At 45.1% G+C, this 22,701-nt stretch overlaps 1 protein-coding gene across 1 annotated transcript in view; it reads right to left on the reverse strand.

Annotated features, from left to right (window-relative positions):
- PCYT1B (phosphate cytidylyltransferase 1B, choline) overlaps positions 1–22,102 on the reverse strand; it is a 57,605-nt gene extending 35,503 nt beyond the window's left edge. The window contains exon 1 of the mRNA XM_054974044.1: positions 21,986–22,102. Within this exon, the coding sequence (XP_054830019.1) occupies positions 21,986–22,102 (117 nt within the window). The remainder of the gene's footprint in view (positions 1–21,985) is intronic.
- Between the last annotated feature and the right edge of the window lie 599 nt (positions 22,103–22,701).

Genomic DNA, 22,701 nt, shown 5'->3' on the forward strand with positions numbered 1-22,701 from the left:
GTTCTCCGGCCGTGAAAGCCTTCGACAAAATCCATCTAGATTGCCCTGGTGCAGGGGCCCCCTTAGGAGCGGCCCGCAGGGCCCAATTTGGCCAAATTGCTCCAATTGCCTTAAGGCCAGCCCTGATGAGACTGTGCAGGGGTTGGACTGACAAGCGCTGCCCCTTCTAGGTCCCTGGTGCCACTATTCAGAGTACAGACTCCAGGACTCCAGAGCCAGCAGCCCAGAGTCAACAACCAGCTGCACAGCCTTCCGCTCAAGGGTCAGGTCAGTAGTGGTACGTGCTGCGCTTTAATCAGTGGGAGAGTGCGAGTGGGGGGCCGGCTGGGGCAGATAGACCAGGCAAGCAAGCTCTCCCAAGTCCCTTCCATTCCTTCCCTCCTCCTTGGCTTGAACAGAGCAAGGCAAACACATGTGACTGGCACTGGCCTCACGCCTCCCAGGCAGGGAAGTCTATCTTTCACACTGTATGTGCCCGCAGCACGCACTTGCAATCCTTTTCTCAGAACTTCTTGGATATGAAAAGAAATATTGATGGTGTCAGTTGTCATGCCAATAAATCCAAACAATACTGCTTCATACATTAATAGTAGATAAATTGTTCTAAAGCCATTGCAGAATCTTATCAAAGTTTTACATATTTATTTTATATAACATTTTTTGGCAGTTGGCTCTTTTAAATGGCTAGTATTGATAGTTGGATGGGAGAGCCTGGTGTTTGCTGCTGCTGGAATTATTAGATGAGAAATTCTAGTTAATTATTAACCTATGTTTTTGCATCATTTTCAAGCCTTCTAAATGCATATGTCTTAGAGAAAATTATTTTGAATCCTTTTGGCAATTTTGGGAGTTTATAAACGTTTGGAAATGTTTAGAATGGAAAATGATGTTGTGCTATAGGGTTGGCTTGTTGGATGTGACGCAAGACTCCATCTTGTGTTTGCTTTAATTTAGGTTGTTTAGTTAAGTTAAAATGGCCGGCCACCCTGGGAAGTTTGGCAAAACTCCAGGGTAGGCCCACAAATCCCAGATGCCTCTATGGCCAAAAAGTGCGGGAAAGCCAGGGGGCGGAGTTAGAAGATATTACTGCTCCAGCCAGCCTGGGAGGGGGGAGTCATCCTGCAACCCTCAGAGAGGCCAGGAGGCTCTTGCTGCAGACTGCCCACAGGCAGAGAGAGGCCTTGGGGATCAGGGAAGGCAGCAGTGGGAAGGGATCCTCGGAGGGATCCAGAACTACCTGTAATACGCAGGAGGCCAGGCTGCAGGTTGGTAACTGAACCTCATCCCGAGGGAAAATAAGTATAGGGATCAGTTCAGGGACAGAGGAACTGCATTTTGTCTGATTTTATTTGTTCCAGGTGGTGTTTTCCTTTCTGTTTGATTTAAAGTGCCTTTTGTGTTTAAAATCCTGTTACTTGTAAATAGTCAATAAAATCTTTGTTCTTTGTTTAAAACCCCAGTCTGGTGCTCTGACCACAGAGTCTCTCCCGCTCTGCCCACTACCCATGCCTTAAGAAGGGTCCTGGGAGTGAAAAAGCCCAAAAATGTGCAGGTGCCAAACTGAATTCTGTAAACCTTCAGCAGCAACCATCTATACCTTGTGCCAATAGCCACTGATGGACCTCTGATCCATGTGTTTATCCAGTTGAAGATTAATTTTAATTTTTAGATTCTAATCTGAGCATGAGTAAAAGATTTGAAAGTGGTGCTAGCAAGTGCAAGAGACAGAGACTTGAAAATGCTATGGTAATGAAGTTAAGACCAATCACTGCTGTTGTGCATCAACCACTCATTGAAGCAACAAGAGCCAGCAGTGAAGCTATCCAGCCTGAGCCAACTACTAGCATGCAACCAGACAAAAACCTTCCTGAAAGAGAAACAGCTGGCTCAAACTGAAAATATAGAACAAATTCAAGAGTCACTTACTGGACAGGGAAAAGCTAAAGAGCCACAAGAAAATGTCAGATTTTGCAGTTCACACCTGGCCCATTTCCACACAGCTTACCTGTGCGCTTAACGTCCTGGCAGATCACACAAAAAACGCGGAAGATCGCGTTTCCTCGCGCGAGATTTGTGCGACGTCATGTGACATCGCACAAATCTCATGCAAGGAAACGCAATCTTCCGCGTTTTTTGTGCGATCTGCTGGGACGTTACACGCACAGGTAGGGAGAGTATTCTCCCTCAAAAGGTCAGATTTATTGCTTTGTTTGTAAACTCTTTCTGAACCTTGCATCTTCTTCCACAGCTTTAGCTACTGAAGGGTTTGATGACTGGCAAAACCCCTTTCTTATCAAAACTCATGAAAACTCAGAGAAGCATAGGAATGCCATGTTGGCCTACCTAACAAGGAAGTGAGGGAAAATGTTAACTTCCAAGCTAGAGGAACAAATAAAAGCAGAACAGCAGTACTGGTGGCATGTCATGGAGAGAATTATTGCTGTAATATGCACTCTTGTAGAACGAGGCTTACCATTCAGAGGAGACAATTAACACTTTGGATCTCCAAATAATGTTAATTATCTTGGTTTTTTATAACTAGTGGCAACATTTGATCCATTTTTACTTGCTCATATCAATTGGTATGGACATTCTGGATCAGGCAATCTCTATTTGTCAAAAACTATATGTGAGGAAATTATTCAACTCATGGCAAAAAAAGTTAAGGATGCAATTCTGGCTGATGTGAGACAGGCTGGATATTTCAGCTTTTCAGTAGATTCCACTCCTGACATTTCACATACTGGTCAGTTGTCTATAATTATCAGATATGTATAACCTGAAGATGGTTTGCCAACTGAGAGATTTTTAACTTTCCTTGAGCTAAAAGACCACTCAGGAGAAAGCATGGCTGATTTATTGTTCAACTATTTCACTACTGAGCTTGAAATTGACTTCAGAAAATGCCATGGGCAGTCTTATGACAACACTGCCAACATGGCTGGTAAGTACAATGGTATGCAGCAAAAAATCATTTAAAAAAAAACAATTTGCAAGATTTATTCCATGCACAGGTCACTCTTTAAATCTGGGTCGAATCCACATTCACCCATTACCCGCATGTTTATCGGATATCTTCCGTTTGCCTCCAATCCGTGATTTTTTTCTCTTCGTTCACATCCCTGCTTCCAATTCGCCTTTCTCGCGCGTCCCTCCGGTTACACGGCCGCTCGAAAACTGCTTTTTTGGGCGGGACCTTTTTTCCCCGCCCATTTTTTAAAAAAATTTTTGAGCTCACTTTTCCGTTATTTCGATCTTGTGTTATAAAGAAACATCATTGAAGATAATGATGCCTCTCTTTCCCCCACTGACAGCACTGATGGCTCTTCCGTTTCTTTTTTGGACATTTTGAAGCATGCGGGAAGCTTTCGTGGGCATTTCCTATGCAGGACAGTTCAGTGCTCGAATTTTACTGAAGTTTCACAAAGCCAAGCTTTGGGCGGGTTCAGGCCGGTCAGTCACTTTGGATGAAGAGGCTGGTTTGAAAGGTGGTTTGAAAGGTGCAGTTTGAAAGGCTGGTTTGAAAGGTGCGGGTTGCATGTCTGTGCGAGTGGAGCGTGCCGAGACGCCACCCAGCCGTCCGCTCCCCCTTCCCCCCTCTCCAAGACTGGAGCGGCAGCGCCTGCGGGGTCAAGCCGGCTTGGTGGCCAGAGGGCCGTTTACCCCAAGGGGGGAAGGCTGCGCCCCCTCCCCTCCCGCGGACCGCCGCGCTGATGGGCGACCTCGCAGGGGCAGGCGCCCCGCGAGCTGGGCCTCTGCGTGGCGAGCGCCTGAGCCGGAGTGCCCACAGTGGAGAGGGCGCCTCACAGCGCAGCGCATCCTCGCCCCCCGGCAGCGCAGCACTGGCTCACTGCAGAGAGAGGCTTGGAGGGACGCGGCTGTCTCCTCGGCCGGCATCCCCGGCCCGCCGCCGCCGCTTCTCTCGGCAGCAGTTTTTAAAATCCCTGTTCGTCTTCAGCCCCCCTCCGCGGATGTGCCAGCCCCCGGGCCAAGCCACCTTTGCTGTCCCGGCAGCCCCCGCAAGCCCTGCCGTTCGGCTCAGCCGGGGATGCCTCGGCCAGTCCCTTCTCCGCTCTGAGCTGGGAGCCTCCAGCTGCGCCCGGGCTTCGACTCGGTCTGCCGGGCACCTTTTTGACCCCGGCGGGAGAGGAGGCGAGCGATGAGCCCGCCGGCTTCCCAGCGCCTCCAGCCCCGCCGCTGGGGCGGCCCTCGGCAGCGACTGTTTTCTTTATTTTGAATGATTGATTCACTGTAATTTCGATATTACAGTAATATAAAATAAAAAAAATAAAAAACAGTTAAAAAGGAAGTTTTGCGAGTCCGTTCTGATGATGGATTCACCCCAAAATGATTTTTCAAACTACCAGATTTGATTCAGAAACAGCATAATCAATAAATCCAATGCTATGAAGTCAAAAACAGTCTTTTGCAGACTACGGAGCACTTGCAAGTTGAATCAGCCAATAGGAACTCTCGGAACGGCCGGAGAGACAGAAAGGGGGGGGGTGGTTTTTAAAAAAACCGCGTAAATTGCGCATTGGACTGTTCACGGCCACCGTGAAACTCCCGTTGAAAAACTGTGACCACATATTCTGGAGAAATGCGAATGAAATGCGTCTGTTTAATGAGGTAATGTGACTGGCACTCAAGATTGCGGGGAGAATGCGGGGAAAACGCGGGAAAAAAGAAGTAATGTGGATTTGGCCCTGGTGGGCCGTTCAGCTGTGGATTGCTGCCTTGATGCAGTGAACTGTTTTGGCATTATCAATGAAATTTATACCTTCTTTTCATCCTCCACAAAGAGATGGGCAGATCTAAAATCATTTTTGCCACCTCAGTCTAAAGTGCCTAAATATTTGTCATACACTAGGTGGGACACACACACAAAAGCCACAGAAGCTGTTTTGGAAAGTTACAGTGCTATCACTGATGCCCTCAGTCATTTGTACTCTGACGTTAATGGAAAGGGGGAGATCAGGCTTCAAGCTAACAATCTTTTGCAGAAAATGGAAGAACTGGAATTTGTGTTTATGCTGCATTTTTGGACCCGTGTGCTAGGTCATTTTCACAAGGTCAGCAAAGCCCTTCAGAAATCAGACCTGTTATTGAGTTCTTGTGCAAGTTTGCACAGTTCACTTCTGGATTTTTAAAGGAAAATTAGAGAAGATTTTGATGAGAAACAAGCAAAAGCCACCTTGCCAAATGTTAACTACAAAACAAGGAGACAAAGAGTAAGGGAATGGCAAAGAAATGACAGAAGTGCACCTGATGCCTTAGATGCACTTTCTTCAAGAGATATGTTTAGGATAAAATCCTTTATTCCTATATTAGATGCACTTGACGCCAATTTAAAGAGAAGAAGTACTGTGTACAGTGATGTTGCACAATGGTTTTCCATTCTTGCTAATCTGACAGCATCTAAGCAAGAAATTCAGCAAGGTGTTGAACTGTTGATGGAAGCATACCCAGAAGATATTGACCTGAAACTTATTGATGAACTTTTGCACTTTCACCTGTACATGAGACAAAGCCATAGGCTTACAGAAGAGCACTCTCTGTCTCATACAGACCTTTATCAAATTATATACAAGGAAAAAATTCAGATGGCCTTTCCTAATGTGGAAGCAATCTTGCGGCTATTTCTTAGCTTTATGGTCACTAACTGCTCCGGAGAGAGGAGTTTTTCAAGACTCAAAAGAATTAAAAATGAATTAAGGGCCACGATGTCTCAAGAGAGGTTGTCTGCACTGAGCATTCTGTACATTGAAAGTGACAAACTTAGACAAACAAATTTTGATGAAGTTTTGGATGATTTTGCTATGAGGAAGGCTAGGAAAAAATTTTTTAGTCTTACTGTAGTTGATGGTTGTAGTTTACTTCTTAATATGTATTTTAAAACTGTTTAATGACAACATAAAGTTGATTCTAAAAGTGCCACACTGTCAGGTAATCATGATCATATTATTTACATTTCCCAGGCAATATAATTTGTAAACTCAAGGTTTTTTTTTTAAGAATAACATTACAACTTCATTTTCCTAAAAATTAATGCTTATTCCACAAAAGGTTTACAAAGTTCAGTTATTGCAAAAGTTTTTCAGTGTTAATTTTAACATTTATGCATTTTTTTACAATCACTATGGTATTTAACAATAACATCTTATGTCCTTTAGAGGAGAAATTGTGAATTGCAGATTTTTAAATACCCGTCATCATCCTTGGCTTCACTCAATTTTGTTTATAACACTCTTCCATTTTCTTCTAGTCGTGAGGGTGGGGGATTGGGAGGGGCCTCACAAGTGGAGTAGCCTAGGGCCTCTCTTCATCTAAATCCGGCTCTGTATCTTCCCCACCACTGAATGAACTCACCTTGCCATTCTGCTGTTCCTCTCAGTGTGCCTGTAGAGAGGCAGGAGGCATGGCAACTTTATTCTCTTCACATGTACAGTAGCAACAGGTCTTTTCAAAAGGCAGGGGGAAAATAGTAGTTCTACAGGGGTTCATGGACCAGAAGGTAGGCCTCTGTGACCTACCTGTGAGTCCCAACTCATGAACTGAAGATGACTACATTAGAGTCAAGACTCAGAAATATATATATATGTATGTTTAGATTTCTTCTTAGTCAAAGACCTGGTAGAAAACTTATTCTGAATTTTCTTATTTTCTTGTTGGGTTCAAAGGAAAGGTTTATTGTTGTCCATAACAGCAAGTACTAGATTTTTATAAATCAGCTCTGCTCAAGCAAAATAATGTCAATCAATCCATTAAACATAACAGGATATTATTTAAGAAAAACGGTAATTCAAAAACCTGAAGGTTTCTTTGTTAGGAAGTAACACAGTTTAGCTAAAGCATGCATCACTTTAATTTTCAGGGAAAGGCAAAACCAAAGTTATTTCAGTGTGTATTCATTTTCAAATCTGTAGCACTCTAGATATTGCCATTGCTTTTTCAGTGTGGGTATCAATAACTGAAATTATCACTAGCAAGCAAGTAGTAAGTAGCAAGTATTGAGGAATACCATGTGGGTGCGTGTATTTCAATGTGATAGAAACTTCAATTCAAAAATTAAAATATGAGCAGTTACACTGAATCTCAGACCAAAGGAATATGACGGCCATAATGCAATACAGGGGCATGTCTTTTAGTAGGCATAACTATGACAATTCTGTATGGATTGTGAACAATAAGTTTAAAACCTATTTACGTATTTCAGAACTACTCCATCCTCCAAAGTATAACTCTCAGTAAGATTACCCTATTAAATAAAGGGATGATTGCACAGGAAAACACTAAGTAAATCAGCTGATTAAATTAGTGATCTGATTAGTGAATAAATCAGTTGAGGTAAACCTCAAGGTAAGCATTATGAGTGAATGGAAGCTATAATTTCAGTTTCGTTCTGACTTTCAATAATGGCTGTCAGACTGTGGCTAAATAAGGCACTCACTACAGGGTTCCCTTTAGAAGCAAACACAAGTCCATTGTTTGGCAAAGGAAACTTTACTGCAGAAAAGGTCCATTATAGTCCACTGTCCTGAATAGGAGACTCAGGATGGTACATGATCATTGTTACCAATGAAGAGCAAGCATAAGGTACAGAGTAACAATACCCATTTGGATCAGCCTCCCCCCACAGTTCTCAAAACAACATCTCTCAGTCCTGGGAAGCTGCTCTTCTTCAAGGCCAATGCTTGGTGGAACGGTGTTAGACAAAACAGTCTCCTCCGGTGGGAATGCTGCCTGGGAACTGGTGCACCTGGAAGAAAACACTCAAACACTAGAAGCATTAGAAAATGGAGTCAGTACAGTTTAGATATACACTGGACCTGACATTCTGCCCCCCTTAAAACAGATCCCCCCCTGGTTTATATGGGTAGCGAGTATGAAAAGCTTTGGTTAATCTAGGAGCATGAACATGTGCAGAGTTCACCCATTCATCGTAACCAGAATCAAAGTCCTTCCATCGAATGAGGTAAAAAAGCTGATTTCGTTTGAGTTTAGAGTCCAAGATTTGTTGTACCTCATAGTGTATTTGGTCGTCAATTAAAGTTGGAATGGGTGGAGCTTTGACGTGCCATTTGTTGTCGGTGGGAGCTCTCTTTAGAAGACTGACATGGAACGTATCATGCACATGGCGCAGGAAAAGGTCCTAGGAATTTCAGAGCGAGTTTGCGGCTTGTCTGAGCTAGTTTCAGATTTTTTGTGGAAATATACACATGATCTCCGGGTTGTAATTCCCATTCGGCCACACGATGGCGGTCTGCGTATTTTTTGTAATCCAGTTTGGCTTTTTCAAGGTGTTTCTTAATAAGAGTCCATTGCTGCGCCGCCTCCCCCCACCACGAAGATACATCTGGCAATTTAGAGGAATGGAGAGGGGGTGCGTCCAACGGGAAGGGATTGAAGTGAGTTCCGTAGACAATTTTGAAGGGGGCCTCCCCCGTTGAAGCGTGTACACTGTTGTTATATGAGAACTCGGCCAGAGGGAGAAGGTCCACCCAATTATCTTGTTGAAAATTGATGTAGCAACGAAGGAACTGTTCTAATATTTGGTTTGTTTTTTCGGATTGCCCGTCGGTTTGTGGGTGGTGGCTTGAACTGATGCCTTGTTCAATATTCAACATTTTCAAAAGCTCCCGCCAGAAGTTGGCAACGAACTGTCCGCCGCGATCCGAAATCACCTTGGACGGAAAAGAATGTAATTTTACGATGTGTTTTAGAAACAAATCCGCTAGTTTTCGAGCGGAGGGTATAGCAGTACAGGGGATAAAATGAGCTTGTTTGGAGAACAGATCTACCACAACTAAAATACAATTATGTCCTTTTGAGATAGGTAGATCAGTGATAAAGTCCATGGATATTACTTCCCAGGGTCTGTTTGGCGTTTCCAATGGTTGCAGGAGACCCGGAGGCTTCCCTTTCCTGGTTTTGGCGCTGAGGCAAATAGGGCAGGAACTAACGTATTGGGAAATGTCTTTGCGCATGCCCGGCCACCAGAATTGTCTTTGGATTAGGTGCAAAGTTTTCAGATATCCATAATGTCCAGCAGTGGGAGCATCATGACAGCGCTGCAAGACCTCCAGCCTGAGGCTGTCTGGGACATAAAACTTGCTCCCAGCTAGCCAATCCCCGTGTGGGGATTGGGTCAGTTTGTTTCGCGGAGCTCTATCCCCCTCCTTCTCCACTTCAGTTTTAAGTTTCGATTTCCACTCTTGGTTGGCCGGGAGGGGCTGCTTGGCACGACTGCGAGTAGTCACCACGCCCCCAAGTTGCGTAGGCGAGAAGACAGTGTCGACAGTCTCCTCCCGTTTGCTCTTATGTTGGGGCATGCGCGATAGGGCGTCCGCCAAAAAGTTAGTTTTGCCCGGGAGATAATTTAGAGTGAAGTTGAATTTGGAAAAGAATTCCGCCCATCGCAATTGCTTGGCATTCAGTCTGCGTGGGCTTCGGAGGGCTTCCAGATTTTTATGATCCGTCCAGACCTCGAAAGGGTATCGCGCCCCCTCCAGCCAATGTCTCCAGTTAGTAAGGGCTGCTTTTACTGCAAAGGCCTCCTTCTCCCACACATTCCAATTCCTTTCCGCCTCCGAAAATTTTCTAGACAAGAAAGCACAAGGCCGCAATCTCCCATCCTCCCCCTTCTGTAGTAAAACCCCCCCTATCGCCGTATCGCTGGCGTCGACCTGTACTATGAAAGGGGATTGTTCATTGGGGTGGGAGAGGATGGGTTCCGTTACAAATTGCTTTTTTAGACATTCGAAGGCCGTTTGGCAATCGGGGGTCCATTGCAGTTTGGAAGAGGGTTTTTTAGCTTGGTCCCCTTTATCTTTGGTTTTCAGCAAGTCTGTTAAGGGGAGCGTGATTTGGGCGAAATTTGCTATGAAGTCTCTATAGAAGTTGGCAAAACCCAGGAAGGATTGTAGTTCTTTACGGGTGGTGGGTGTCTGCCAGTCTTGGATCGCCTGTATTTTGGCTGGATCCATTTTCAGACCTTCTTGGGAGATACAATACCCGAGGTAAGTGAGTTCGGTTTTATGGAATTCACATTTGGACAATTTGATGGGCAGCTTATTCTTCATCAGGGTGGCTAAGACTTTTCGTACCGTTTGAATATGTTCTTCCTCGGTGTCCGAGTAAATTAACACATCATCAAGGTACACCACCACCCCTTTGTACAGAAATTCGTGTAGAACTTCGTTTATCATGGACATGAATACAGACGGGGCTCCCGTCAAACCAAAAGGCATAACTAAGTATTCATATTGTCCGAAGGGCGTATTGAAAGCGGTTTTCCACTCATCCCCTGCCTTGATACGAACGTGGAAGTAAGCATCTTTTAGATCTAATTTCGTAAAGATCTTACCTTGGGCCACAACGTTGAGAAGGTCTCGGATGAGCGGTATAGGATAGGCGTTGTTGGTGGACACTGCATTCAATCCTCGGAAATCTGTGCACAGTCGAAGTCCCCCATCCTTCTTTTTCACGAAGAGGACTGGAGCGGCGTGGGGGCTAGTGGCTGGGCGGATGAACCCTCGTTGGAGGTTGGTGTCAATGAATTTCCGGAGCTCTTCGCGTTCATGGAGACTCATGGGATAGAGCCGTCCTTTGGGCAGTGAGGCTCCGGGTAAAATTTCTACCGCACAGTCCGTTCGTCGGTGCGGGGGTAGAGTATCAGCTTCCTCCTCAGAGAAAGCATTTAGAAAAGGCCAGTACGGTTCGGGTATTTGGTTGACTTCTTCTTGGGTGAGAAGGGCCTTTTCTTTATGAGTTGGATCTTCGCCCCAGTTTTGATTCCAACGGTGATTTTTACAGTTGGTATGACTGAAGGTAATACATCCTTGTGCCCAGTCTATGTAGGGATTGTGATCACATAGCCATTTACTGCCTAGAATTAACGGGTACTTGGCAGTAGAGCTGATGACAAAGGACCTCTTCTCCCAATGTTGTCCCATGCCTGTGATCACTGGGAGGGTTTCAGTTGTTACAGGATTCATGTTGGTACCATCCATTTGCTCAAAGATTACTGGATTTTGTAGATCCCGAGTTGGTAGGACTAGTCCATTGACTAGAGCAGGGGCGATGATGTCTCTTGAGCAGCCCGAGTCAATAAGAGCTTGCACCCGAATGTGCATCTTCCTCTCTGGGTTGATTAGAGTCACTGGCATGAATAAGATGGACCCAGGCGGCCGGTTCCGTGCAGGGACGGGCTTAGGGCGGATCTGTCGTTTGGGTCCTTTTACGACAGATCCATTTCGTTTCCCGACTGGGGACTTTCTGGATTGACTTCTGCGGTTGGGGAAGCGGGATCGTATTCCATAACTTCTTCCGCTTCCAGCCCTCTCTCTGAGGCAGGCCTTTGGGAAGCGCCGCGGCCTCTATTCGCTCGTGGTGCTGGAGTCGGGCGTTGGAGCGTAGGAAACGGAGCAAGGGTTGGACGCCGTAATTGGAGCGGAGGTCTTTGCACAGGCCGGTAAGGGCATTGTGCTGCAAAGTGACCAGCCTGTCCGCATTGCAAACACAGCCCTTGTTGCCATCTAGCATCTCTCGCTCCACGGGTGGCGTAGCTAGCTCCCCGTGCTCCCCTCTGTAAGGTCAATGGTCTTCTTTGTCCCGTTTGTTGTTGTTGTTCAACCAAACGGACTTCCAAAATGCGATTCTCCACTTCGCAAACAAGTTGGATCCACCCTAACAGCGTGGGGGGATTGTCTTGCATGAGGGCTCTGTCCAAAAGTCTCGGGTTAAGGCCTTGTTTGAACAGAATAATCTTGGTGGACTCCTCACACCTAGGGCATTTGGCTGCTAATTGCCGGAATTTTGTGACATAGTCTCTTGCTGACATGCTGCCTTGTTTGATGGCTTGCAATTCTGTTCGGGCCCTGGTTTCTTCTAAGGGGTCTTCATATTGCGCTCGGATAGCATCCACTAACCCCTGGAGAGTATCGAGTTCTGGGGCCCCGACATTGTATAGTCCTACATACCAATCTGCTGCCTTGCCCTGTAAACGAGATCCAAGATGTTCGATTTGACTGGCCTCACTGCCGAAAAGGTGCCCCCATCGGTTGAAAAACTGTACCACTTGTACTAAGAAAAATCCCAGTTTGGAGGGATCCATATCGAAGGTGGCTTCCAGCTTCACCCAGCCCATCGGGAGTTCTTGTCTCGGAGCAGGCGCTGGGTAGAAGTCCATCGGCAGTCTTAGTTGCGCCTGAGGCGCGGGAGGAGGTAACTGGAGTCTCGGTCGGGGCAACGGTGCCGGCTGTACTGGCGGCGGTTGAACCGGCGGTGCCGGCTGGGGTTGGGCTGGCTGTGCGGGCCGAGGTTGGACCGGCGGTGCTGGCGGAGGTTGCCGTGGTTGAGCTGCCGGGGTTGGTCTCGGTTGGGCCGGAGGCTGCAGTGGCTGGCGCGCAGGTGGCGGCAGTCTTGGTCTGGCTGGTAACACGGGAGGCGTTGGCGGTAGCTGTTGAGGTGGAGGAGGCTGGTGTGGTTGAATGGAGATCGGCCGCTGAGGAGGGGGTTGGAGGTGTCGTAGTGGTGCAGGCCGTCCCGGTTGGTTCGGGGGTGGTAAGACGGGCTGGTCCTGGGGCTGCTGCAACGGTATGAGCTGCGGACGAGGTGAGAGGGGCCGCAGCGGCGAGAGTTGGACAGGTGGAAGGCCGCGCGGGCTTGCCCCTCCGGGCGTTGTTAATCTGGGAAGCAACGGCTGGCCTCGTGGCGCTGTTAGACCGTCTCCCGTAGGTTGCCCGACGGGGACAGTGTCTCGCGGTTGACGAGGGGCTCCCTCCTCGGATGGAGCAGCGTGTGCTCCCGCTTGGTCTGGCCGGACCGTTATAGGAGAAGTATGAGGGGGTATCACCGGTGTATCACTTGGCTTTTCTTCCCCTTCCGTAGGCCTCTCGACGGGAGTCTCGTCTGGCGGCACATCCCCTCCCTGGTTAGGAGGTTCGGTGGGGGTCTCTCCGGGTGGCTCAACCGGGTTATCCCTTCTCGGTGGAATTTCCTGCTGTGCGGGAAGTTCCTTGGGTTGTTCTCCCGATTCGCCAGGGTAGGTGCCCCCCTCGCCGGTAGGTGACGACCGCTGCTGAACTTCCTCCACCGGATAGGAGATGACACTTTGGAGGGTAGCTATCTGTATCGCCATCTCTTCAGGAGACAGTCTTTCTCCTGCTCCCATTGCCGAAATTAAATGGATGGCATGAGCCAAACTTTCTTCCATATCCATCAGTTTAGCTTCTAACTGTTGCATTCGACTTGGCCCCGGTTGCTCGCTTATGGAACCTTCATTCGTTGCACTCACCGGGGAAAAGGGGCCCCAAGGAGGAGGGTCCCCTTGGACGACTCGCGATCTCGCGGCTAGAATTCCCTTGGCCATACCCGTCACGGCCGAGATGCTGGTATCTACCGCATAGGTGCGACCTTGTATCTGCTCCCAACTTTGTTCAGGGACCTCCGTTGGCTCTTTCCACGGAGCAAGTTCAGAGTAATCCCAACTCAGGGCGCCGCGGCGAGACGTGTCCCCCTCCGTCTGCTCGAACGTCCTGTTCCAATATCGCCATGGTTGGCTGCTGTCTAGCTCAGGGACGGTTTCTAGGCTTCGGCGCCCGTCCATTGAAACTCGTGGATGGAGTCCACCTGCCCGACGCTCTCTGGTTTCTCGGGGTCTGGCTCCCCACTCCGACGGGGTGGGTACCGAAATCAAGGGGAGAGCGGTCGCTTTCGGCCTTGCCCCGAGGTCGACTTCGGTCTCGTCCCGAGTACTGAGTTCGATGAGAGGCGGGGTGGAAGTGGAGGCTCCGGTTCCGTTCCCGGCTGCTCCCAGCTCCTGGGAGTCTTGGGCTTGCACAGGTTGATTGTCGGGAGACGCATACGGATCAAACAAAGGATCCCTGTCCGGGACAACCTTGGATTCCGCTGGGCCCGACTCAGACATGATTGGTAACAAAATGTCAGACTGTGGCTAAATAAGGCACTCACTACAGGGTTCCCTTTAGAAGCAAACACAAGTCCATTGTTTGGCAAAGGAAACTTTACTGCAGAAAAGGTCCATTATAGTCCACTGTCCTGAATAGGAGACTCAGGATGGTACATGATCATTGTTACCAATGAAGAGCAAGCATAAGGTACAGAGTAACAATACCCATTTGGATCAGCCTCCCCCCACAGTTCTCAAAACAACATCTCTCAGTCCTGGGAAGCTGCTCTTCTTCAAGGCCAATGCTTGGTGGAACGGTGTTAGACAAAACAGTCTCCTCCGGTGGGAATGCTGCCTGGGAACTGGTGCACCTGGAAGAAAACACTCAAACACTAGAAGCATTAGAAAATGGAGTCAGTACAGTTTAGATATACACTGGACCTGACAATGGCAACCTCACAATTCAGAAAAATTTCCATACTGATCTATACATTCAGAGGATTCTGATGCACGTGAAGCTTTGTGAAAACAGAGGTGGCTCTCAAGTGCATGATTCAAAGTGGAGGGAAGAGGAAAAGGAGCAGGGGAAAGTCCCACAAGGCTCAAAGAACTACTTTTAAACACAGTAATTTACTTTAAAACAATAATTGTTGTTCTGTTTTAATGATTTTATCTTAAAGGTTTGTTGACCATATAATAAACTTTATTTTTGCGCTGAGACAAAACTCAAGTCTATTGAAGAGCCTTTGATACTATTTTCCATCTTGTTTTATACTTCATAATATACTTCTAAAGGGATGTGTGCATATTTAGTTTGTATATTTACAAATAAAAATAGCACTAGCCATTTGTGGTCAGACCTGTCTTGTCAGTCCATGGCTCCAGTCTCTGGAATTAAGTATCCACAGATTAAGCCATGTTGAGAATTGGATATATTGAGATCCTGAAGCTGGAGCTGTGGCTAATTATCCACAGATTTAGCCATAATGAGAATTAGATATATTGATGACAAGTGGAGGACATACAAGAACTTGTGAGAGGCGTCTCATTTTCTCCTCCCTGAGTATTTCCTCTTTCCCTTCCCATAGCCTCTTTCCTTTCCATTTCCTTATCTCTTTCCCAGCCTACCTTTATCTTCCTCCCATCTTCAGTTTTCTCTCTTTTCCTACCACTGGAAGTCTCTCCCATGAAAAAGTCTGGCCAAGTTGTGCAGGGGGCCTGCTGTACAGTTGTGTTGTAGGGCATTCTCCTGGAAGCACCCATAGCCTTACTTTTCCCTGCTTCTTTTTCTTCCCACTCATGAACCAACCTATCTTTTATCTGCTCCCCATCCTTAGCCATCATAATTGTTTATTTACTTCATCTTTGCTCTACATTTCTCTGCAATGGGGACCCCCAAGCAGCTTACATTATTCTCCTCTCCTACAATTTTATCCTCATAACAACCCTGTGAGGTAGGTTAGACTGAGTTGTGTGACTGGTCCAAAGCCACCCAATTAGTTTCCATGACAGAGTTGTGAGTTGAAATGGGATCCCCCAGATCCCAGTCTGGAAAACTTTACCACTACATCATATGGGCTTTCATGGCGTGACTGCTAATGAACAGTAGCAAGTAACTCAAAGAGACCAAAACTGGAATTTTCTTGTGGCACTTCACGATAACCAAACAACAGATGTTGAAGTCACTGATCCCAGTTGTTAGGATATTTCTCATTGTAGGTCTTCAGCATGTACTTCAAGGTACCATTGAACCTTTCATTTAGGCCATTTGCTTGTGAGTGGTAAGCTGTGGCAGTGAGGTGTTTGATTCCAAATGCCTGCAACAGTTCCTTCATCACTTGGGACCTGAACATGGTTCCCAAATCCATGACCATCTCCTGTGGAAAACCTAGCTTGAACACTGTCAGTAACGCTTCTGCTATGGTATTTGATTTGATGTCCCTTAAAGGTATTGCTTTTCAGAACTTCATAACATAGTCCAGTATGGTCAAAGTGTATTTATTCCCCTACTGGGTTGCTCTGGCTATTGGCCTGACAATGTCCACTCCAATCTTAGAGAACAGAGACATGTGATGTAGGAATCATTTCGTTTTGTCTTGTGCCCTGCCTGCTTGTTAACGTGCCTGACAAGACTTACAAAATGCCCTGATGTCTTTTCCCATATTGGGCCAATAGAATCTGGCTTGCAACCTATCTCTGGTCTCGTTGCTCCCTAGATGTCCTGCCATAGGAGTCTCATGGGCCAGCTGTAAAAGTTGCACCCCGTATTTTCTGAGAATCATTAGCTGTTTGAGCATCTCCCAGATAGCACATTTATGCCTCATAGACCCTCTATATAATCTCTGTTCTAGGATCTTGAATAGACAAGGACTCTCAATTGTCACTTCCTGAGAAGTTTCCGTCCTTTGTCAGAAATCTTACAGTTTCATCTTACCATTGCTACTTAAGGAATTCTGCAGCATGGATTCTCTGAAACAAGCTTCCTGTATCTATCAGTCTAAGCTCAGTTTGTAAATGTTCTACTAGGTGGCTGGTATCTGTAGCAATAGGTCCCCCTACCCTTCCCTCAGGTCCCCTTAACCTCCTGGCAGGAGGTGGGAAATCTGGCACTCACTTTTCTGGTGGTGTTTGTGCTCATGCAAAGTGCACACTCCTGGGATGCGTGGTGATGTCACTTTCAGGAAGTGATGTTATTGCGCAGGGCATTGCACTCTGCTGCGGGCTGATTTTGGTTCATTTGGGGCCTAAATTGGCCCATTAAGATGCTCAGGATCTCTCCAGGGCCCTCCTGGCAGCACTCCCGTGCTCCACAGCAGGGGGCAGAGGGTCGGAGCAGGGAATCCCCCACCCCAGTGGAGGACTGGTAACCCTGTGTAGCAAGTAGACATGGGCATGAATGAACCATGAAAAAACTGAACTGTGCGGTTCATGGTTTGTGGCGTTTTCACAAACTAGGAACCACGAGCTCCCACAAACTGCGGCAAGTTCATGAACCAGTTTGTGGGTTTTAAATGCCCCTTTCCAAACCCCCGGATCAGCTGCTTGTCGGGGAGATCAAACCCGGTTCTCCAGATTAGAGTCCTGCGCTCTTAACCACTACACTAAACTGGCTCTTTTATTATTTTTTATTATTTCAGTTTGTGTGTGTGGAGGGACAAACTAATTGTGAGTTTTATTTTCATATCATGATGCTGCCCAAATTATGATGCCCCCCTTTTAAACAACTTAAAAGGCACAAGAGGCATTTTTAAATTCAAAAATAATAAAAATATTTTATTTAACATAGAGGGGAAAGATCAGGTAAAATCAGGGGGTGAAAATTTCTGAGGTAACTCAATATAGATAACTCTGAGGTAAAATCAGTATATGCACAGATGTTAATTCTTATGTTTCAGACTAATGAGAGTTTCTTAAGCTCTTCACAGTTACTTAAATCTTTATGTTGAGAGGCTTTTGTTCCAGTGTTTCCCCATTACTATAGTACACTTACTTTAAGTATTCTCTTACTCTTTTGGTTTCAAGAAGGCTGGTGCTCTCATTGCAGTTACTAAACCCCTTCTTTTGAAGCACTAGTACTCGTCTTCAGTTTTTAACTGACTCTTAAGGTCTCCAAAGGCAGTTTTCTAACAACACCAGACCAGGGATCTCCTCACTCTTCTGAGCTAACTCCCTGTTTGACTGGGTAGGGAAATTCTCCTCTCACTAGAGGAGATCTATCTCCTTTCTTTGGCCCAACTCTTCACCTACTTCCCAAACTTCATTGCCAACTGTCCCGCAGTTCTCTTGTCTGTGTTAAACGGCTCTCAGTCAGGGCTGAAATCATACTCTCCACTCCCCAATGTCCAGTTCAGAAGTCTTTTTTGTTGTTGTTCAGCTCGTGCTACCCAATCAGATTCCTGGGAGTAGCCTTTCACTCAAAGCTCTCTGTTTCTGTGAAGAATTAACCTTAACAGTCCTTTAGCTGTTCTTACAGCACTTCTAAGTTTTTAACAACAACAACAATAACAACATTCAATTTATATACTGCCCTTCAGGACAACTTAACACCCTCTTAGAGCAGTTTACAAAGTCTGTTATATTATTATCCTCACAACAATCATCCTGTGAGGTGGGTGGGGCTGAGAGAGTCCTGAAAAGCTGTGACTGATCAAAGGCACCCAGTTGGCTTCAAGTGGAGGAGTAGGGAATCAAAGCCAGCTCTCCATATTACAGTCCTGCCACTCTTAACCATCCATCACAGTTTACATTTTATTTCATCTCATCTCATTGTAAATTACAAGTTGCCCAGTCTGGACAATGGAGAATCCTTCTGTTCTAAGAGGTGGTTCTGATAACCTTTGATTTTTCATCCCAGTAGGAAGCAGAAATGTGATTATAATGTGATATCACTACTTGCCATTTATAGGCCCATTTAGACTTGCATTTATTTCTTACCCCAGGCAATTCTCGTCTTCAGATTTATGGCAGCAAAAACAGTGCCAATACCTGGATATCTTCTGGATATTTAAAGACATCCTATGGACTCACTTTAATGCCAAAGTCAATGCTCAGAGAAGCCACATACATACACAAGTTCTGTAATCAATGTAGTGAATAAGCTATGTGATTTATGGGGTCCAAATCTGTGAATGTCATAACCCCCTCCGACCAGCCCTCTGACCAGGCAAGGTACTCAGATCTGGAGGGCTCAGAGGAAGAGCCTGAGGACCAGCAGAGCCAGGATGGGCCTGGTACTGCAGAGGCCCTGGCTGTCGAGGCACTACACTGCCAGAAACTGCAAGTGAATCCCTGGCTGTCCATGCCCCTGAAACCTTCCAACCAATACCTGCAAGACCAGCCCAGCCACTTGCCTCAGATACTTGCCCCACCACTGGAGCCCCGCCAGGCGGACATGAACCAGGATCCATGACCCCTCTAGGTTGGGGAAGGCCCAGGCAGATGTAGCACAGAGAAGGGGAAGCACACCATCTCCTTGCAGACTCAGGCCAGGACACTGATTGGGATACTTCCTTGCAGGACCATGGCCAGAACAAAGCAGAGCCTCAACACCTGCTGACAGACACAGCTGAGCCAGATCACCTCTCAGAGGTTTGGCAGAGCTTCAGTGTAGGATGAACTGGTTCAGGTTGCCCAAGCCTTGTGGGCCAGTTCCCTTGCAGACCAGCTAAACAGCCAACTCCTAAGGAGACCATCTAACCAGGTGCAGGACAGTGGATGTACATTAGATATGAATCATCAGAAGCAGGAGAGAAGGAAAACGTCAGGTAATGTGTAAATGTTTGTATCTTGCACTGCCTGGCCCTCAAGTCAGTCCTGCTTCTACTGTGAGCTGAATGTATGGCTCTGCATGACGGTAATGTTGGCAGGAGGTCTTAGGTTCAATCCCTAGTATCTCCAGTTAAAAAGCATCAGGTTGCAGGTGATATGAAAGATCTCAGCCTGAGACCCTGGAGAGCTGCTGCCCATCTAAGTAGACAATACTGACCCTGATGGATTGTCAGACTCATTATGACAGCTCCATGTGTGTAAACCAGGTTAATGAACATAATTAAAATTGGTGGTTTGCTTAGAGACTTCCTAGCCATCATAAGCAGAATAAGGTATTCAGGAATTGACAGGATACAATCATCTCACAGGATTGTAGATTTCATATTGCAAGTTGCTTTGCCAAAAGCATTTCCATGTGATATTTACACCCTACAACTGTACTATTTCCCTGACAAAGATTTAAGCTTCTACTTACTCTTATATACATTGTTGGCGCTACTAGTGCTGAAATAAAGAGTATTCACAAAATACTATCCACAAGTTCAACTGATTCCAAATATTATGATCCCTTAATGGAACACATGCCATGCTGAAGAGATTTTAGCTACCTTCACATATGATCCTAAGAATAATTGAGTCCCCCCCTCCATTTCCCCAAACTCACAGTATATATAGTTTGTCCGTTTTCAAGTCCTCCATTTATCTGTTTGCCCTCATAGAAGAGGAGTATTTTACCAAATAATAATTATGTGGTACTTTTTGTGATGGAATTTGGGAAATGAAAGCTGGTCTTGAGATTGTTCCTATATATCTCCAATCCGCTATTTTGCTCCTACTCTGTTGAATTAAATGTTAACATGGGGAACTATTTTCATGTGGGGTACTTTCAAACAAAATATGATGTAGCCCATTTGTGCAAAATCGCATCACTTCCTGTACTGGCCATTGATAATTTCTTCTGTACCACATGAATCATTGTTTCTTCCTGAATCCTGACCTGATTATCTTTTTACCACCAGCATATTTCAGGCAGACAGGACTGAGATGTTGCAGAGGAAAGATATACCGTTCCACCATAATCTCATTTTAGCAGCATTAGAATTCTGTAAATTTTGATTCTAAATTCTCTCTTGTCATCAAATTAGAATGCTTGTTAAAATCTAAAACAAGATTAATATGAATTCTTGTAATATTTATATACTTGTAAAAGTCATTAACAGTGGCATTCTTAGAAGAGTTATACCTTCTAAGTCCATTTAAATTAATAAGCATAGAAGAATGTAACTCTGATTAGGATAGCAGAGTAAATTTCCAGAGGAATATTATCAAATGATGTAATGTGAATAGAAAAATATTAGTACAGTTCTTCCTCTATTTTTACTTGTCAGATTGTGTGATTTTAATATATTTCAAAAGACTTGGTTGGACCTGAGCTTACAATAGGAGTGGCACATAACTAATAAGCACAATGCAGTGCAAAGATCTATTAGCATCTCCTATACCTCCTACATGGTCGCCTTTTAAAAATAAAAAGCTAACTCATTCTAGAGAGAAGCTAGACTACTGCCTACGTCACAGAGTGACAACCCGATAAACTGTCTGCCCTTTGGCTTTTGCTTTCTCAGGAATCACTTGCACTAGGACAAGGGAGAAACGAAAATGCTCTTTAGGAATAAAAAAAGAACAGCATTTCGGGATCAAGGCTATTGTGGCAAATGCATACAACCCCAGCAGGGTGCTTTTTGTTAGGAAGACCACACTAGCACTGGGGAGTGATCAAGATTTCTAGGGTGGGAGTAGATTCCTTTTTAATCTGCCCATCAAAGAATATCAGCCTTGCAGTCAAAATGTAACTGTGTATAAATTTACATGTCTCATAGAAACCAATGGGACTTACTTCCAACAAAATGTGCTTAATAGTGCACCCTTACTGTTAAAACTGTCCATCCCATACAAGAAAGCCAGAGGCCATTTCTTTACCCTACTCTTCCAAATCATGATCAACTAGGATGCTCATGTTTTGAAATGCAAACAATCAGGTGTGGTTCTCACAGTGGCTCAAATACAACTTTCAGAATATACTACTTAAGAGCATCAGCAAACTGAACTGTTATTATTTCTACATAAATAGTGAGAGCAAATCCTAACTAATGCAAAATGCATGTAAAGATTAGGGAAATTAAAATATTCATGGTGGGACCCAATCTAATTCAGAGAGCAGTCATGCAGTGACAAAGGCATTCATTATTATTTGTATATAGTAATTATTGAAGAAATGCAGGTTTTCTCTTAATGTAGCTCTCCCAATTCATATACCCCCAGTTGCTTAGAAATAACATACTATCTTTTAAACACGGTTTAACAGGAACCCTGAAAAAAATCAGGGAGTCATCACATTCCCCATTTTTTTCTTAAAGGCAGATTTAGATTTTGACAGAGAAATTCTTCTCTATCGTTTCATTTTTAAAGTCATCAGAAAGGCAGAGAGCAGGCAAGAAGCAACTGCAGTTGTAAATCTGAATCTAACAAAGGATAGAAGAAAGTGACATTTTTAAATAGCTTGACACTCTTTGTTGGAAAAGATCAGCCAGAAAATAAGGATGTGTGATCCTAAATTACATATCTTAATGCAGTAGGCACAATCAATGCTTTGCAATGCAAAATTTCCCAATATAGACAAGAATCAAATGACTAAAATGGATCAGGCTGTTGTTAAATTCCTAATAAGACCACAAATCATTGATTCCATCACATCGGCAGAGCCCTATGGTGACAAATAAATGTATCCTTTGTCTTTTTACTTACCAACCGAGGCTGAGGGCATGTGTGTTCTATCTCCTCCATGGTTTCTGATGGAAGATCATTAGAAAGGGATTTTGGGATACCTGTTTCTGACTCAGCATTAATAGCGAGCACTGGCATGGCCAGTGAATGCTTCTTGCAGAGATGCCCTCTCTTCTGTTCTCTCCTCAGTAAGATAATGTTTTCCTTTCTCATGTAATTCTCTCCCCCGCCTTCTCCCCCTTCTCTTCTTTTCCTTCCCTTGAGAAATTAAAGGTTTTTCTTTCAAGGAGAAGCCAAGAGGCAAGGCCTCAGTTTATCACTATAACAACCGGCTAGCAACAGAGCAGTTGTTACAGGATACAGTATTCTGATTTGCATGATGGCTTCTGGTTGGTTACTGTCATCATAGTACCACTTTAACTGTGCTGTGTGTTATATACTGAGAGGCGGGATGATATGAATGCCACCAGAACATACTTTTTTTCTTATCCGGTGCTGTATAGTTTTGTGCTCAGATGCATTAATACACAAAATAAATCTGCTTCCCAAAATCACAATTAAGATTTCTAAAAGTATTTAACATTGCATTGAATTTTCTGATCTCATAAAACACGTTCATACTCATTTCTTTGCAGCTGAAATTAACCCATTAACATTTTTCCTTGAAATACTGTATATATTAGCCTTTATTGCTTTTAATAAAAGATATATATATTCTGCCCATATGTATTTCACTT

This window comes from Eublepharis macularius, chromosome 3, assembly GCF_028583425.1.
Source record: "Eublepharis macularius isolate TG4126 chromosome 3, MPM_Emac_v1.0, whole genome shotgun sequence".
NCBI classification, from domain to species: Eukaryota; Metazoa; Chordata; class Lepidosauria; order Squamata; family Eublepharidae; genus Eublepharis; species Eublepharis macularius.